Raw genomic sequence first — 19,456 nt, forward strand, 5'->3', positions numbered from 1 at the left:
CAGTGGCACCCCACTTGGGAGGTTTGCCTTTGCAATACTACTTCCGGTTAGCACTACTTGTAGCGTATAAGAAGTCTTATATCGTCTTTGTCGGACAGCCCCTCGTAATAGCTACCTCAAACAATGATCCGAGTTCGAATCCTTACATACTTTTTAAAATCGAGCAAAGAGATAATACCAATCAAGCAGAGCAAAGTGCTCTTGTGTTTTTTTTTTTTTGGGTAACCATTCACCATACAAAAACTTCAATTACGAATTCTCTTCATTTAATAACAAGTAACAGTAACTGTAATTAAATCCAGCGAAATAATAATAAAATATGGAGAATTCAACTGGTTAACAGACAGTACACATGTACGGGATGTCAACTTTCGTACAATTGAAAGATGAGAGGTTTTTCATTTGTTGTTTGTGAGTAGCTGCTTTCGATTTATTTATTTATTTATTTATTGTACATCTTTGATTATACGCGGTACTTATTGCTACACTTAAAACACTCCAAGAATATATGAAGAAAAATTCCTAGTAAAAATATAAAGCAGAACACAAGTTTATCACATACCAAAAAGTGGACTTAAAACTAAGTTCTGGTTTGATCAGCAGATGGAACTAAAGGGACTAGGACTAGGGGGCAATGAAATTTGAAGGATTCCTTCAAGCATAAGCATAACCTGCTTCATGGTGGGTCTTACATTGGGGTTTTCCTGGATGCACCAAATTGCAACCATCACAAATCTCTCAACCATCTCTATATCATCCATGGCTTCCTTATCATTCTCAACCAGAACATCTAATTTCCCTTCCACATAGCAGTCATAAACCCAATCTGTCAAAATTCTATTCTCTTCCTCATCAACTTCCATGTCTACATTTCTCCTACAGCAAATGATTTCTAGCAGCAACACACCAAAGCTGTACACATCGACCTTCACAGACACTGGCGCAGACCTGAACCATTCAGGAGCAACGTACCCTTTGGTTCCTCTGATGTTTGTTTTTGTATAGCTTTGATTGATTAGCAAAAGCTTTGCCAATCCAAAGTCAGAAATGCGAGCATTGTAATACTCATCCAGAAGTATGTTTTGAGGCTTTATGTCGCAGTGGATGATCTGCGTGCTGCATTCCTCATGCAAGTAAACAAGTCCTCTCGCAATCCCAAATGCAATTTGTGTCCTCTGTTTCCAACTGGGTTTTAGATCTCCGAATAGAAATCTTGCTAAAGTTCCATTTCTCAAGAACTCCAACACCAGCAACCTGTGTTGTTTCTCATCACAATATCCAACTAGCCGGACAAGATTCTTGTGATGTGTTTGGCCTATAATGTTAACTTCTGCTTTGAATTCTTTGTCGTTGTCTTCAAAAACTCTGTCTAACATCTTGACAGCAATCAGACCAGTTGATCTCGTTTCGCCTTTGTAAACTATCCCACAAGATCCCCTGCCTAGCTCTTCCTTAAATCCATTTGTGGCCTCTGTCATCTCCTTGTAGGTAAATTGCCGCAATCTACTTTCAACGGAAGTTGCATTTGGAGAAATTTCAACTGCAAGGAGCTTCCTATTGAAAAACCAAAAGAAACCCATACATGCTGCACCCACAAATATGACCAACACAGAACTGCCTAAGAGTACAGATAACACAACAATAACCAATATGTTCTGGTCCTTTTCCGGGACCTGTGTAGGAGGATTTGGGTTAGGAGATGAATTATTAGCTATTTTGAGATAAGCTGTGGCACTAAGTTCAGCTCTCCCATTGGTAAGTGGTGGCTTCTTCTTCCAACAGGTACGACCGTCACCGCCTAAAATGGCCGCTGTACATAAGCAGTCATGTAAACAAGCATTTTTGCAGCTCTCCATACTGGAAGAGCTAAGCACCTCATAATCCGAATTTGGCCAATTAGCATATTTGATCTCTATCATGAAGTAGTCCACCTGGTGGCTTTGCCCCAAATTACTATCACATCCCTGCAAGAAATTTGGTCTGCAGCCACTATATGCATCAGTAGGATCGTGCAAAGAATACCCCTCTGGGCATTCGCATTTTGGCCGTCCATCAGATTGGATTGAGCAGATACTGTTAAACCCACATGCCCCACTTGCAGTTTGGTCTTTTCCTTGAATCTTGTTGCATATATTGTCTGGTATTGAGCTTATGGTTCTCCATGTTTCATTTGCAGCCGATGGATCGTTGGAGCGAGAGCTCAAGGTGAGAACTCCATCAGAATTAAGACTCACCCTTTTATAGTAGTTCGAAGGAATTGAGTCTGTATCTTCGGGATCTGTAATAAAGAACCTGCTTCCATTTCTTCTCAATACATACAAGCCTAACGAATCAAACAGTACTCGGTAACCAGGATTCGACACATTATCACCAGTCTCGGTGGTATAGTATGTACCATAAGTAAAGTTTCCAGGCAAATTTTTGGTAATAAGCTTAGCACTACCTTCTTCGAAGAGGAACTGGAATCTTCTCGGCGAGAAGTTGTCATCACTTGTTCTGGAAGAAAGAAAACCACCTAACTCCATGATCTGAGAAGGCAACAATGTGTCAGTGGGATGGTGGAAGCTTTCCCAGATGGGTTTAGAATTCCCACCTATGAGTACAAAGTTGCCTGTATCATTCATTACAGCATAGGCTACTGGATCAGCAGCTGTTTTCCCTGACTTCCATAATACAGAACCTTGAGGGTCTTTAAGGACAAGTCCAAGATCTGCGGTTAACTCCAGTTTGGAATTTCTTGGAGCTGGGCTACTTCCATTTGCATACCAAACTGTGGTGGTTTCTGGACGTAGTTTGTGGTACCAAATCGCGGGTAAGAAGGAATTATCACCAAGCCGGTGAAACCCAAATGCAAAATCTTCAGAAGGTGATGAAAGCCAAGCAGAATTGTCACCTGCAGTTAGAGAAGATGTCACACTTATATTGCCATTGGTTTGAGCAGCGACAATATTGAAAAGTGGATGAAGTAGGAGAAGAAAGGAGAGTAGATAGGGAAGAGCAAAATTAGCCATTAATGCTAACTAACTAATTTTTAGTATATATGGGAGCTTTCGGAAAAGTGGTAAGTACATATATATAATATCTTATTAGGTACTCAATTGGAAAAGTAAAAGCTGTTGTACAGTATCCGCGAGAGAGTTGGTAGGCAGGTAGAGATTGAATTTGACAAGAAAACTTTGGGTTCTAATATCAGCACGTAAGTTAATAATGCATATAAGAATTTTTGACCATTATATAAGATAAAACAAGAATAAAAATGTGACAAGTTGATTGGGAAATTGGATGCAGAACAATTCAAATTTTCTTTCTATTTTTCTATCTCTATTCCTACTCAATCAAGTAATGATATAATAAGAGACATTTGACCATTCATATGTGAGATTAAACCGGGGGGAAAAAAAAAAAAAGCAATTTGAAAATTCCAACGTTGAAATGTCCATCTTATGAATGGAAAAATTTCTAATACTCCACACGGCTTTATTTTACACATCTGCTCCTCAACAGAGTCGCTGATATCATTGCTTTTCAACTCTTTTTGCTTTACTTGCTCTCGCTAGCTCAAACACCATCACGATGTTTCCTCCTGGACAAAAACAGTGGGAAAAAGGCAATCAAAGGTGGTCTTGTATCTGTAAGTGACACGAACTTGAGAAAAGTAATGGTAGGAGGCAGTGACTAAGGTTCCGTACATGCATTTGCAATCCCATCAAGTATAGTTGATGTAAGGGACATGTCTAGCTTGCTTGTGGTTTTGAGTTATGGCATCTGTCATGAACCATTGGCTAGTTTAATTTATGGCAAAAATTATAAATGCAATGTTTGGCCCACCAAAAAAAAAAAAAAAAAAAGGAATATATAAATGTAATAATTACCCATTTCCATAGTTTAATTTTTTTAAAAAATGATAATTTAACATTATATTAGCTATGTTGCTTGGACTCTCCAAAATCAAATAAGTATCCGTACAGAGACGGTACAATACAGATACAAGATCTGTACGGGAACCTTCAAGCTAGAAGAGGATGAGCCTTTTTTTTTTTTTTTTTTTTTTAGGGGAAAAAAATGCATGCAGCTTCACTGGGTCATAAGAAAATAAGTGTTATAATTGTTATAGCTTTGGCAACAGTAAAAATAAAGGAAAGGATAAGATTTGTTTTATCATTATTTGTCTTAGCTAATGAATATGTTTAAAATGGACAAGCGTTGTCGTTATAATTATCAACTTATGATTAATTATTAATTATATTTTAATATTTTTGTTCTTTTTATGCTATGGGCAACCGCAAATAGGTTCTATACTAACTGATGCAGCATGAAGTGTGAAAGATGATAAAATCTCACAAATATATACAACACAATGTAATATGTTGATTTGCTCACAAAAAATCCAAAATTAGATGTTCAAAATCTTGTTGAACTTATATTTGTTTGTCATTGCTGCTACTTGGTTTGTTTGTCTTCTTTTTTCCTTTTTCTTTTTTTTTTCTTTTTTAATTTTTGGGTTCATACTCCCCATATGTTCATCATAAGTATAACATAAGCATCAAGATGCTTCTGAGGTGGTATCTCTTTATGTTGCAAGCAGCGCTAGTCAAGCTCTGATACCAAATACAGTGTGACAACGTAAAAAATTATACAACCTTACAAATACATATAGATAATCTAATAAATCTATATGCTCATAAATAATCCAGAATTAAATGTTTAAAATCTTGTTGATTCTGCAAAACATCAAAAATTGACAAAAGCTGAAAAAAAAAACTCAAAATATTACTAATCAACAATTAAACATTACAACGTCCAATATTATGTATTTATAGGCACTAAAATAAAAACCCTAGTAGATAAATTAATAAAAAACCAAAAATAAAAAATAACCAAAATTACATAATTAATAAGATTTATAAACTAAGATGGAATTTTTTTTTATATTAAATCCGTTTATTTGCAAAATTAAAACTAATTAAATTGAATGATTTTCAATAATTATTTCCAACTTATTTAAATTTTGGAATGCTAAAATTGCACCATTTAATTTATCGCATATACGCTATGTGCATAAACTCAAATGGTAGAAGGGATGCCATTTTATCAGCAACGCATGGTCTATTTCCATTGCTCAGCAACGCATGGTCTATTTCCATTGCAAACTTGTATGGCCATAACACATAACATACAATGGAAAATTGCTTTATTTGTTGGCAACTTGGAATGAACTTATAAAGGTCCTATTACCAGTAATAAAACCTTAGGCTCAACATCCACTAAAATAAATGACAACTTTTAGGGGGGAGGAACCAAAAAAAAAAAAAAAAAAACCAACAAGACCAATCGACTGTTGCCGGTGATTGTCAGTCGATGGCGTTTCCCATGGTTCGAAAACCGTCAGTGACCAAAACCCAATGAATATACCTATTTTTTTTAGTATTTCTTTGATCCTCTCTCATTGATCACATCTCATCCCCTCTTTCTCACTCTCACATATCTATCATCGCAAACCCCGCACAAACGGTGATCTCAAATCTGTCACTGATCTCTCTCTTTTCTCATACAACAACCTCGTTTATACTAATATTGTTTATATTTATACTTGATGAGTTTTGTTACAAAATTTGAGGAGGTTGGGTTTTTTAATATTTGCAATAGAAGAGGCATGGTGATTGTAGTATTGAGTAGTGGGTGGTAATTCAGGAAAGTTGATCTTGGCATCGAAGCTATAGAGTTCTGTTGTAGCAACAACCATAAGCCATGACAGCTTGTTGGGAAGTGCGAAAATGTCGAGCCAAAGTTTCGCATCACGATTTGGTTTGAGAATTTCATTGATCCATTTGCCTTTAGTTTTTAGCTGAATGCAGACAAAGAAAGAGGAGAGTTTTTTTTTTTTTTTTTTTCCTTGAAGAAGAAGAAGAAGAAAATGAGAAGGGCAAAAATTAAAAGTGGAATTTGGCCCAATACCCTCTTTAGAAAGGCTATGACAATATATACCATTGCATTTGTGAACTTTTTTATTTTGCCCTTTAATATCCATTACACCGTTAAAAAAATTTTAAAAGATCTGAATGTCCTTTATTTTAGATCTAATACAAGGAAACATTTTGTGGCTCCTTCGAATCGGCTTCTGGGTTCTCATCCAAAACCAATGCTGAGATTAGAAAGAGAACCAAATCCAAGGACAACAAGTTTAAGTTCGATGAAAGCAATGCTCAGATCTTTAGGTTAATGCTCGACGACGATGCCCATCTTCAATCTCGCCTTTGCTGGTTCAGAAATACTTGAATGGTGGATTGGAAGAATCTGGATCTTTAGCAAATGGCGGTTTTGTTTTGATTCTACCAGGATTTGTGGGTGTTTTTAAGTTTTTGACTTTGCTCTCCAAGGTTTCTTTTGAAAATCTGTATCGAGGAGGTCGGAGAAGCAATTGAATGTTCTCTTTGGGGCTTTGGGAGCCATAGCTGGGAACATGGTTTGCTTCCTAATTAGTCATTTGGTTCTGGATTTCAATTTTGGTCCACTTGATGGTTTTGGTATCTTCAATTGCTATTTTAATGGCGAGCAACGTCCATTGGTTCTGGATTACCATAGGGCCTTCGGTAATTACCGATGAAACCTAGGGTAATCAATTTGTAGTTGCTGAAAAAATTACCGTAGATTTCATCGGTAATTACCGAAACTGCTATGGTTATCACATTTTACCCATTTTTTGGCCCCCACAAGTCCCCTAATGTGTGTTAAATGCAAAAACATGCAAAATATACATTCTTCAATGATCCTAAGGAGAAAAAACTCCCAAAGTTCTGAAAAAGTTCTCAAATTGGCACAAAAATTTGATTACCGTAGGACATTCGGTAATTACCGACGAAATCTATGGTAATCAATTGCTGGAAAAATTACCAAAGGTTTCATCGGGAATTACCGAAGGCCCTACCGTAATCAAATTGTTTTTGTCTATTTGAGAACTTTTTTCGAACTTTTAGGGTTTTTTCTCCTTAGGATCATTGAAGATTGTATATTTTGCATGTTTTTGCATTTAACACACATTAGGGGACTTGTGGGGGCCAAAAAAATGGTAAAATGTGATTACCACATGGATTTCGGTAATTACCGATGAAATCTTCGGTAATTTTTCCAGCAAGTATAAAATTGATTACCGTAGGTTTCATCAGTAATTACCGAAAGCCCTATGGTAATCAAATTTTTATGCCAATTTGAGAATTTTTTCTGAACCTTTGGGGTTTTTTCTCCTTAGGATCATTGAAGAATATATATTTTGCATGTTTTTGCATTTAGCACACATTAGGAGACTTGTGGGGGCCAAAAAATTGATAAAATGTGATTACCACAGGGGTTTCGGTAATTATCGATGAAACCTACGGTAATCAAATATTTTTGCCAATTTGAGAACTTTTTCAAAATTTTTGGGGTTTTTTCTGTTTAGGGTCATTAATGAATGTATGGGGTTTTTTCTGTTTAGGGTTTTTTTTTTCTTTTTTTTAATTTTGTTAACAGGTGACACATAATGAAGATTGTGCGTCGCCTGTTCTCCTTTTTTTTGTGCTTGTTTTAGTTAATCTAATTTTATTTCAACTACAAATAATTAGTGAAAATATCAGAGCAACATAACTGAGCTAGTTTTTTTTTCTTTTTTTTTTTAATATTTTGGTAACAAGCGACACACAATGAAGATTGTGTGATGCCTGTTCTTCGTTTTTTTTTTTTTTTTTTTTTTGGATTTTGGTAACAGGCGACGCACAATGAAGATTGTGCATTGCCTGTTCTCCTTTTTTTTTTGTTGGTTCTTTTAGTCAATCTAATTTTATTTTAACTACAAATAACCAGTGAAAATATCAGAGCAACATAGCTGAGCTGATTTTTTTTTTTTTTTTAAGATTTTGGTAACAGGCGATGCACAATCTTCATTGTGCATCGCCTGTTCTCCTTTTTTTTTTTTTTTCCTTTTAATCACTCTAATTTTATTTCAACTACAAATAACAAGTGAAAATATTAAAGCAACATAATTGAGCTGTTGTTTTTTTTTTAAAGATTTTGGTAACCCACAAGTCCCTTAAAGTGTGTTAAATGCAACAACATACAAAATATACATTCTTCAATGATCCTAAGGAGAAAAAACCCCAAAAGTTCTGAAAAAGTTCTCAAATTGGCATAAAAATTTGATTACCATAGGCCTTTGGTAATTACCGATGAAACCTACAGTAATCAATTCATAGTTGCTGCAAAAATTACCAAAGGTTTCATCGATAATTACCAAAGGCCCTAAGGTAATCAAATTTTTTTGCCAATTTGAGAATTTTTTCAGAACTTTTGGGATTTTTTCTCCATAGTATCATTGAAGAATGTATATTTTGCATGTTGTTGCATTTAACACATATTAGGGGACTTATGGAGGCCAAAAAAGTTGTTGAATGTGATTACCGTAGGGGTTTCAGTAATTACCGATTATTTCCACAGTAATTTTTCCAACAAGTATAAATTGATTATCGGGTTTCATCGGTAATTACCGAAGGCCTTACGGTTATCAAATTTTTGTGCCAATTTGAGAACTTTTTCAGAACTTTTGGGATTTTTTCTCCTTAAGAATATTAAAGAATGTATATTTTGCATGTTGTTGCATTTAACACACATTAGGGGGCTTGTGGGAGCCAAAAAAATTGGTAAAATATGATTACCACAAGGGTTTCGGTAATTACCGATGAAACCTACGGTAATCAAATATTTTTGCCAATTTGAGAACTTTTTCTGAACTTTTAGGGTTTTTTCTGTTAGGGTCATTGATATTTTATCAACACAATACGACAGATAACTTTTCCAACAAAACAACACATAAAACCAACATCTATTATGCCAACACACATGTTATGTGGTGGAACTACTAATTGCATTCCTTACTACATTGCATAACACACGCATACCATATAACATGCCCCCATTGTCTTAATATAGCGTAGAGCGATTTATGGTCCTTCAGTTGAATGGTGCTGTTGGTTGGTAGTGCTATAAAGAGGTACGGCGGCCGAGCATGATCGGCTGCTGTGACCAATCTGTTTGCACCTCCCACATCTATATTGATGACGCTCCTCTCCTTGAGATTGAATCCTCTTCTTTCTTGGTCTTCCTGCCTGTTTGCCAATCTTAGGTGGAAGTACAAGCTGGTTTATGACATCATTTGGAGCATGCCACTGATATTTATATCCAAGTGGATATATGGTTTCCGAATATGCGTTACGGAGTGAGTCAACTGAGTAATGTGCCGAGCAAAGGATATATGGAGAAATATGTCGATGCTTACATGCTGCAAATGCATGGACACAAGGAAAGCCAGGTTTCTCTATACGGCATGTGCATTATTTGTCAAATTTAAATGAATAATATGCTTCACTGACTACCAAATAAGGGTGCTTATGAAATGAATGATGCAATCTAGAGAAAATCAACTCTAATAAATTGAAAAGTGTGCAAAGACTTTCAGGCAGAAATTTTACCAGCCTAATCAAGTACACTCCTCATTCCCAACACTATGATAAAGAAAGGTTGTAAACATGTCCCCAAAGAGAAAAGGTTGTATCCATGTTCCCAAAGAAAAGTTTATCCAAAAAGGTTAGACAACATAAAAGAAAAGCTCTTTAGGTAAACAAATCAAACACTGATAATGTACAATCTTCAATCTTCAATCTCCATACTTCTAGCATACAAAAAAACACATAACATATAATTCTTCCAGCATACAAAATCCACATTCCTCAGCATAAAAAATTCACATTCTTCCATATTTCATCAAAAATAAAGACAAAATTAGGGAGAAAAATTTAGGCTATATACCTTTGAAAATTTATGCCACTGCCCAAATTTAGTCAATCCTTCAATTAACTGGTTCTTCCTTTCTTCATATGTGAGCTTCTTTAAGTTGAACCTGTCAAACAAAGAAAGAGAGCAACTATCGTCAAATTCTTTGTTTATAAAAGGAAAAACAAAGAAAGAAAGTCATTCATGTAACCAAGTAACTAACTTTTTTTTTTTCTAACGTTATATGATTAAACCTAGCTACAAAGAGAAACTAAAGGTAGTTTTGTAACAGCCAGGTACCACCCGCATCAAGATATTGTCCTCTTTGGCCCAGGGTTCACTCCCTCTCTCCCCCCTAGCCTCAAGGTTTTGTCAAAATGCGTCTTGAAGGGAGAGGTATCCACACCCTTATAAAGACCGCTTCGTGCCCCTCTCCAACCGATGTGGGATGTTACAAGTTTAATATCAAATTAGAACAAAACAGAATAGTTATAATATACATAGTATATATAACCAAAATTGCATATTATCAGTATAACTCAGTATTTAGCATATATAACCAAATTCTCTCTAACATGCTCGTTATCTACATGTTAAGTTATACATAAAATGCATTTATTAAAGACATTGTATTAATTCCAAGTTCACAGATATTGGCACAAAAAAGTAAGTTGGAGCTCATTGTTTCTATATCAAAGAAAGAAGAATAAAATGAGGGGGATTAGACCCCCATAATCATTCATCACACCATCAACACATGTAACAAATCTAATATTGATGTTAAACTTCACCAGTAACAAAAAAACATGCATGGCATTCTCCAATGGCCTTCCATGCCCATGTTCAATAAGAATTCGACTTTCAAAGGAGACAATTCCATTTCTTTGATCAAGAAACACACACTGTCTCCTATCTATACCTACATATATATATATATATATATAAACATGACAAATAAAAATAAGAATATCTTGGTTTTGATTGTAAGGCATTTGAAGGTAAGCCTTTTAAGTAGTAGTTGTAGTAAAAAGTTCTCTACTTGTCGTATATATTCTGCTAGCATCTATATAACAGTAAATTTCCAAGCACACTAAAGATAGATTAAGAGCTAATAAAATATGGTTAATGAGATTATGATTAAACACATGGTCAAAGAGATTATGATAAGATAATATTAGAATGAGTATCCATTATTGGCATAGAACATAATCAGATTGGACAATAGAGTTAATATATACATATATGCCTAGCTACTTCAAGTGTGTGTATAGATATATATGCATATGATATAGTAATCTAATGTAAGAAAATGTAAAGTTGAACCAACTCACACGTATAGAATAAAAACAAGGTAATATGTACATGTTTTGTTTTGCAAAGGTTTGAGAGGGAAACAAAAAATCATAGCTTGTCCTAGCCAGACATAACAGTATATTTTAGCTGAGAGATGAAGCTCTTTACGGAAAGCAAGATGCATTGAACAAGCAACAATTGTAATGTAAACACATTTACTCCTACATATATCTATATATTAATATTTAAAAGATATGTACAAATGTGAGTGAGAAAGTTTGACCATACAAGAGTCTTTCATGTCCCACATGCATCTGGTGAGGTTTACATCCTACACATATCTATATATTATTCTTTCCGTAAAAAGAGAACAAAGATCGATCTAGAAAACTTTGACAATGCAGCTACATGGTAGCTTAACAGACACAAGTAATTTTGACTCACTAGTTCATAGTTGATCAAGATATTGGAGAAGACCACATACGATCAAGAAAAGAGTACCTATAAACACGTGAAAACCATGAAAGCCAGTTGCTAAGAAAAATGTAGAACCATAAATACTATCCAAAATAATGAAGAGTGCTTGATAATATTCCATTCCTTGAAAGCCAGTGGATACTAGAGCCAATGAAACGGTAGCTACGGAATACCCCAAAAGGGAATTTTGCTTTACTTCCCTCAATCTTCACTTTATACCACGCCAACTCCCCTTTCATCATAAGGCATGGAATAAGACCAGGGGGAAATCTCCATGGGACTCCAAAATTGCATCTATCATGGTACAATGAGGATGAGTTTTATCTCCAACAGAAAATCCATGAACTCTATTGTTAAGCTCGATCCAACTGTGCTCAGGATCCTTTTTCACTTCTAAGTCTCTCAATCTCTTCCTCACTTCCATCTTCTCACTCCACTTCCAACATATGTGTTAGGCAAAATTAAATATGCAGGTATTTGCTTAGGATTTAAACTAAATATCTTCTCTGCTAGACAACATTATGTAATGTTAAGACATTCAAACACAAGACCAGATAACATTCAATAGTAAATGGGACGCTTGTTGTTTATTTTTATCATTTCTCTGTTCACTACCATTATTATCATTCTTTTAGTTTTTGCTCACAAAAAAAAAAAAAAAGAAAAAAAAAAAGAGGGGGGGGGGGGGGGGAGGGGAAATGACTTAAAATGGGGTCTGCAATCAAAAAATGAAATAACAACTAAAGATTGAAACAAAAATTGTAAAGCCTTGAGAAAATGTTCGACCAATAAGTGGTGGGTTTTGAATTTTTGATCAAAAAAGTGCAGGGAGGTGTACCATAAACTTTTATAGTGTCCTGGGGTGGTTCCTTATCAGATTTCTTCACTGTGAGATCAGCACAAACAACAGCATGAATTATCTTGTGCAATTCTTCAAGGTTATTTGCCTTAAATTCCTCTTTCTATGTACTCACCAATGGATTTCACTAAAAAAAATTAAAAACAAAAAAAGGAGAAACCCAATAAAAACTTCAAATCTGATTTTGATAGATGCATACAAACAAATAATAGGTGGGTTTGAAAAGAGAAATAGAGAAATGATTACCAAAAGAAGAATTAAAAATAGAAAAGGATTATTAGAAGGATAAAAGTTTGTGATAAATGAAAAATGAAGAACGTGAACAAACCCAACAAATAATCTCGAATAAACCTAACCCTTGAACTAAAACCCAAAAATTTCAACAAGATAAACTTACCAATGATTGAGAGAGAGAGAGAGATGGGATCGCACCCAGAGAGAGAGAGAGAGAGAGAGAAGAGATCTTAGAGCTCTTTTGTCTTCCTCTTTTCTTCATAGTTCGTTCTAGTTCAAGGAAAAAATGGACCATTTCTTTCTATTTTTCTTTTGATATTTGAAAAGGATACTTTAGGAATATTGAAAAATGAGAGGACAAAAGAAAAAGATTGAGAACCGAGTGGGTAAATTTCTTTAAAGGTCTTCCAATAGGGGTATTGGACCAAATTCCCCAAATTAAAACGCTAAGTGACAATAGTATTGGGTTTTGAGCATTTAAAGGCCCATATTAAGTTTAAACAAGTAAAACCCAAAACAAATATTTCATAGGGAATTTGGCCATTTGCCCCATGGGCAGGGCTTTAATGAAATATATCATTTCCTTCTCTATATTTTTTGTTTTATCCTTTTATTTTTTAAAAATCCTAAAATATCCTTATGTCAAAATTAAATTTATTTTTTATTTGTATTTTTTGTTTGTTTTTTCTTTATTTCTTGAAAAATTCTTCAGTCTTCTAAAAACTCTTGCAAAGTATACTTCTACAAACTAGCTTTTATCTTCTCCTTCATCAAGACGTTTTACTTCTTTTTTGGTTTCTTGTTTGTTTTTTCTTCTTTTCTTTTGTCTTTTGCTCACTTTTTTTTTTTCTTTCTTTCTTTTCTACCACATCTCTGCAATTTTTTTCCCCTGTCAAAACCCAGCTTTTCTTTTTTAACTTTTTCTTCCTTTCTTTCGTCTTTTGCTTACTTCCTGTCATTTTTTTTTTGTTTCTTTTCCACCACATCTCTGCAATTTTTTTTTCTCCTGTCAAAACCTAGCTTTTTTATTTTTTATTTTTTCTTCCTTTCTTTCATCTTTTGCTCACTTCCTTTCATTTTTTTTTTCCTTTCTTTTCCACCACATCTCTGCATTTTTTTTTCCCTTGTCAAAACCCAACTTTTTTTTTTCTTCCTTTATTTCGTCTTTTTCTCACTTCCTTTCTTTCGTCTTTTGGTCACTTCCTTTCAGATTTTATTTTATTTTTCCTTTCTTTTCCACCACCTCTCTGTAATTTTTTTCCCCTGTTAAAATCCAGTTTTTTTTTTTTTTTATTCCTTTCTTTTGTCTTTTCCTCACTTCTTCTCTTCTCCTTCATCAAGACATGTTACGTCTTTTTTTTTTTTTCTTCCTTTCTTTGTCTTCTCCTCTCTTCGTTTTTATGTTTTATTTATTTATTTATTTATTTTTTGTTCTGAGCCAGCCATTAATCAATGGATGGAAGGTCTTATTTGTATGCAGAAAGCTACAAAGGCAGTGCCGATATGGGAAAAACTTAACTAGCAAGTTATAAATTTGGAATGCAAAGGAAGGACAAGAAAAAGTTGCAGTATGATTTGAAGGACCTGCAAGTATTGAAAAGTTCAGCATTTTTTTTCTATTAAGAATTTAATTTCTTATTTGTTTAGGTTGGATAAGATTGTGCAGAAGTGAAATATTAGTTTGGAATTCGCTCTTTTTAATGCAAAATATGAAGATAATTTGGTCAGGCTCAAGCTATTTTGTGGTGCCATAGATAGGTAGGAAGGAGCAAGTGTTTTAAGATGGTTTATTATGATAAGAAAAATGAAAGGCAATGTTTGAATTGGAAGGTACCATATCAAAAATAAAAGTGATATTCTACCCCTTTTTTTTCATAGTGAAGAAAAGAGGATATCGACGAATTCTACTTTTAACCTTATTTTGATTGTTTTAGGTGCTTTGTTCTCAATTTCAAGTTGAATTAGGAAATCTTCAAGATGCAGCTTTTCTTAATGCTATCGTAAAGGTAAAGTAAACTCTCATATTTAATTTTTCAGTGGTAGGATTCACGAGCATTGAACACATATATTTTCTGTTTGGTGTTTAGTGATCATGAATTCTATCTTTTAAATGGAAAAATATTTGCAGAATCTATTACATCCAACCGCTTTATTTCTTAAATAATTTTAGGTTTACTGCACCCATACTGTACCTAAATATTCTCTTCCTTGGCAAAAACAAAGACAATATGCAAGTACTGGCAGGCAAGGTCTGAAAATCTTCTCCTATTATCTTTTCCCCTAAAAAATTTGGAATTCTACTTCTTTCTTAAATGGAGATAACTGTATTTTCCTTATTGCAGTGCATTTATGATTGGGGATGGGAAACTATTGGCAAATGCACATTGTGTTGAACATGATACACAAGTAATATACTGTGCCATCTATAGCCTAATACATATGTGACAACTATAAGACTAAATGTCATAGCAACTTCATAGTTCCTTGTCATATAAAAACCACTATTTATTGATTTTGTCTGGATGCTTAATTTTGTTTTTTTATTAAAGTATTCAACTCAAAAAACAAATAGGATGTATTAATCTTACCATGTTTTGATAGCACATCTTTTAGATTTAATTTAAGTTTTGATTGTCTTTAGATGATGTTGCAAAACCGTGTTATGGCATGTTCCCAATAAATGAGTGCCATTAAATTATTCCCCCTTCTTGGTATGATTTCAGGTTAAGGTGAAAAGAAGGGGAGATGATACCAAATACGTTACCAAGGTATATCTCTATCATAATTATTTGTGTTATCTCAGTATGTTCTCGTTGCCCCTCATAGGTCTGAGATGGCTTCCTTTATCTTCTTGAAGTAGTTGAACAGCCAAAAATTATGTTCTTTAATATATACTCTTTAGCATTTGAGCACTCAGAGTCATAAACCATATGTGGGACAAGTGTAACAAAAATGAGCATCGTGAGATGTGAATGAAACTGTTGACAGGCATTAGTGGGATAGTTGGACTTTTTTTTTTTTTTTTTAAAGGTAAAGTGGGATAGTTAGAGTTATTTCATAGTATTAGTAGGTTGTAGATATTGGAAATGAAAAACAAGGGCTTGATGTTATGGCCTCTTTGAATTTCAATTTGCATTTCACATTTGCAAAACAATTTGTGAGACTCTTATTATGATATCACTCTTTAAATTTTGGTGAGATTTTCTGAGGTGGTTTCTATAAATTGATACCTTACTTCTTTCCTTTACCACATTAATAGCCAGAGGCATTGATTGTCATATAGCTTAGCTATCAGTAGAAAGCAAGGAATTTTGGACAGAAGCTGAACCTCCCTATTTAGGACATTTACCACGTCTTTAGGTTTAAATTGCTGTCTTTCTTTGGTGGAATCTGTTGTTTATTCTATTCACTGTGTATGGATTTTGTCCTTTCGCATTATCCCTTTCATCTATGTGCAGAAGCTAAAATATGTTATATAAGGATGTAACAAATCGTCAGCAGATGATCTTTTTGATGCCTTGGTTAAATTATTAGTTGCTTGTTGACTAATAACAAAGATGAATTGCCAAAGGCATAAAAACCTATAGGCAATTTAGTATCCTTAACTTCTGGATCATGATGTCATTTCTTAGTTCATATCTGATTGCAAATCTATTAATATTGGTATATGACTGACGTAATGTCATCATATTGAATTGAATTCCTCCCATTTCCTATCTCATTTTTTATAATACCAGCTGTATCAACTTAATGTAGCTATACAATTTCCACTAATGTGTAAATCTAGAATTAATTTACTTATTACGTGATTGTTAAATACAGAGGTTAAAGTATGTGGATTGGTATATCTATTTGACTACTCCTGTCAGTAAATCACTTGTTTGAAATCTGAACTACATGGCTTTCTTATGAGCAGGATTTGGTTACTGTTGTAGGATATCCCCTTAGAGGAGACACCATTTCAGTAAAAAAGGTGTCGTTTCACGTAGAGAGGTGTGATTCTTCGTACTAGCACACAATCATATGATTTATCAATTCTATAATATGTCATTATCTTATTTGGAATTGCTACTCATATTCATTTTCATGTCTTTAAATAAGATTTTATGCTAGCTAAAAACTTAAAATATCAAGTTTCTTATAAAATTTTTTCTGATTAGGTAACATCATATGCTCATGGGTCATCCGATTTGTTGGGCATTGAAATTGATGCAACAATAAATCCTGGTTCATTTGTACCTGAAATTTACAATTTTACTCCTTTCTTTATTGATACTTCTCCAATTTATGTATTTTCCTTCCAGATGGAAGTCCTTTCTCTATGGACTTCCAAATGAGATATGGAAAGTTAATCTACCTATTGAAGAGGTGCCTTCTGAGCTTCCAGAACCAGCCTTAGGCATAAATCACGGTAGGGATGGGATGCAAAAGATGGATTGGTTGTCACTAGTTTCCGACTCAATTGTTTAGCAAATATTTATTTTAGAACAAGTTATCCTTTTCCGGTGCTGTTTCACCTGTAATAGTGGAATTGAGTGTCCAATTCATACTGAAAACTATTTGTATTGTGAGAGTAATCATATGCTATCTTTTGTATAATTGAGCTTTGTTGGTTGACTGGAAACACACATTATATATGCTCATTAAATGAAATAATGAATTAAATGAATTATAATATCATAGTCAAATCCCAAAAATTACTCCCAAAATATCTCCCAAATTATAAATATTATAGTTGGTTGACTAGAAACACACGTTATACTTAAATCCCAAAATATGTATGCACACATTATATCTGTACATAGGACTAACCATAGCTTCACATCTGTCAATGACTATGAAATCATTCGAAGGAACCAACTCTTTTCGAGTAAGAATGAGCTACAAAAGAAGCTTTGTCTATATGCACTGCAGAGGAATTTTGAATTCAAGGTCAAGAAATCAGATAGTGTCCGTTATGAGGTTGTATGTATAAATGACAATTACAAGTGTCAATTGCGTGCTACCATGAGAATACAGACGCTTTCATGATTAGGGTCTTCCAGGATGAGCATATTTGCTCTTTAAATATCATGAAAAGGGATCGTCATCAGGCAATAAGTTCAGTTGTTGGAGACACCATCCAGCCAAAGTTTGAAGGGATTTCACGTCAATACAAACCCCGTGATATTGTGCATGACATTTGCTTTAATTAGGGAGTAAACATAAGCTACAATAAAGCATAGGCTGCTAAGGAAGCTACACTATCAAGTTTGTGCGTACGCCTGAAGAGTCATATGCAAAACTCCCTTTATGGAGTTACATTTTAAAGAGCAAGAATCCGGACACATTCACTCGAATTGAAACTAATGATCAAAACAAATTTTCATATTTTTTTCATGGCACTTAGAGCTAGCATCAGAGGATTTTATTATATGCGGAGAGTCGTAGCTATCGATGGAACTACGTTAAAGAATATATACAGAGGTTTGTTATATATTGCATCATGTTTGGATGGGAATAATCAAATTTATCCACTTGTCTATGGAATAGGCCCTGGGGAGACAGATGCGGCCTACACATGGTTTTTTGAGAGACTCAAAGAAGCATTTGGTGATGATCCTAATATAGCTTTTATATCGGATAAACATAAGAGTATTGCAAAAGCAATATGGACAGTTTTCCCTAATAATCACCATGGCCACTACACATATCATCTTGGTACAAACTTACGTGCTACGAAGTTTAAAGGTAATGTCAATGCGATTCTATCAAATTTTAATGATGCAGCTAGAGCATATATTGTTGAGGAATTTGATAAGGCCATGCATATTTTAGAAGGTGTTAGTATTGAAGCTGTACAATATCTCAAGGATGCAAATCCTGCTAAGTGGGCTAGATCACATTTTCTGGGCAATAGATACAACATCATGACCACTAACATCGTATAGAGCATGAATCTGTGCTTCTTAATGCTAGGGATAAACCCATTTTGCCACTACTAGATCACATTCATGATGTCTTGCAAAAGTGGTGGTATGAACGTCAAAATAATGCAACTGCAATGCAAACTCCTGTTGTTAACTGGTTGGAAAAGATCATGCAAGAGCGCTTAAATTATGGCAGAGGCTTCCATGTTATTCCATTAAACTTATACAAGTTTCAGGTTGTTAGCCATGGTTTGTTGGTTGGAGTAGTCAACTTAGAAAGTAAGACATGCTCATGCAAGGAATTTGGCATCGATGGCAACATGTAAGTATCGACATATCTCTCCATATACCCTTTGCTTGCCGCATTACTCAGTTGAGTCTCTCTGTGACGCATATTCGGATACCATATATCCACTTGGCAATAAATGTCAATGGCATGCTCCAGATGATGTCATCAATCAGCTTGTACTTCCACCTGAGATTGGCAAACAGTCAGGAAGACCAAGAAAGAAACAGATTCAATCTCAAGGAGAGGAGCGTCTTCAATATAAATGCGGGAGGTATAAACAGATTGGTCACAACAAACGATCTTGCTCAACAGCCATACCGCTTCATATCACTACCAATCAAAAGCACCATTCAACATCTGGACCATAAATCTCTCCATGCTATGCTAAGCCCCTAGGGGTATGTTATTCGGTATATCTTACTATGTATGTGTAGTTTTGTTATCTGTTTACTTGTGGTTTGCTTGTGTTATGCAATGTCGTATGAATGTAATTAGTAGCTCAATTGCTTAATGTGTGCTTTGGTAAAAAAGCGTTTGGTTTCATGTAATGTTTTGTTGACTTAGTCATTTGTCGTAATGTGTTGGTAAAATAGCATT

At 34.5% G+C, this 19,456-nt stretch overlaps 1 protein-coding gene and 2 long non-coding RNA genes across 3 annotated transcripts; 1 reads left to right on the forward strand and 2 right to left on the reverse strand.

Moving 5' to 3' along the window:
• Positions 1-505: 505 nt before the first annotated feature.
• On the reverse strand, positions 506-3,044 carry LOC107429207 (G-type lectin S-receptor-like serine/threonine-protein kinase RLK1). Its single transcript, XM_016039859.4, has one exon. It carries the CDS (start codon positions 3,009-3,011, stop codon positions 597-599), a length of 2,415 nt encoding a protein of 804 aa, XP_015895345.3. The 5' UTR covers positions 3,012-3,044; the 3' UTR covers positions 506-596.
• A 5,606-nt stretch (positions 3,045-8,650) lies between these two features.
• LOC112493246 (uncharacterized) lies at positions 8,651-12,925 on the reverse strand. Its single transcript, XR_007237715.2, has 3 exons — positions 12,825-12,925; positions 12,407-12,554; positions 8,651-9,925 (listed from the first exon to the last, which is right to left on the reverse strand). It is a non-coding gene; the product is annotated as an uncharacterized LOC112493246 (long non-coding RNA).
• Positions 12,926-13,593: 668 nt separating this feature from the next.
• Positions 13,594-17,219, forward strand: LOC112493066 (uncharacterized). The gene is made up of 5 exons (XR_009635352.1): positions 13,594-14,667; positions 14,832-14,910; positions 15,004-15,067; positions 15,385-15,429; positions 16,578-17,219. It is a non-coding gene; the product is annotated as an uncharacterized LOC112493066 (long non-coding RNA).
• The last annotated feature ends 2,237 nt before the right edge of the window (positions 17,220-19,456 follow it).

Source organism: Ziziphus jujuba, chromosome 12 (genome assembly GCF_031755915.1).
Source record: "Ziziphus jujuba cultivar Dongzao chromosome 12, ASM3175591v1".
Lineage (NCBI taxonomy): Eukaryota > Viridiplantae > Streptophyta > Magnoliopsida > Rosales > Rhamnaceae > Ziziphus > Ziziphus jujuba.

What these genes read in the sequence shown, in the direction of transcription:
- LOC107429207 (XM_016039859.4), bottom strand. Translation starts at nt 3,011, where the DNA reads ATGGCTAATTTTGCTCTTCCCTATCTACTCTCCTTTCTTCTCCTACTT.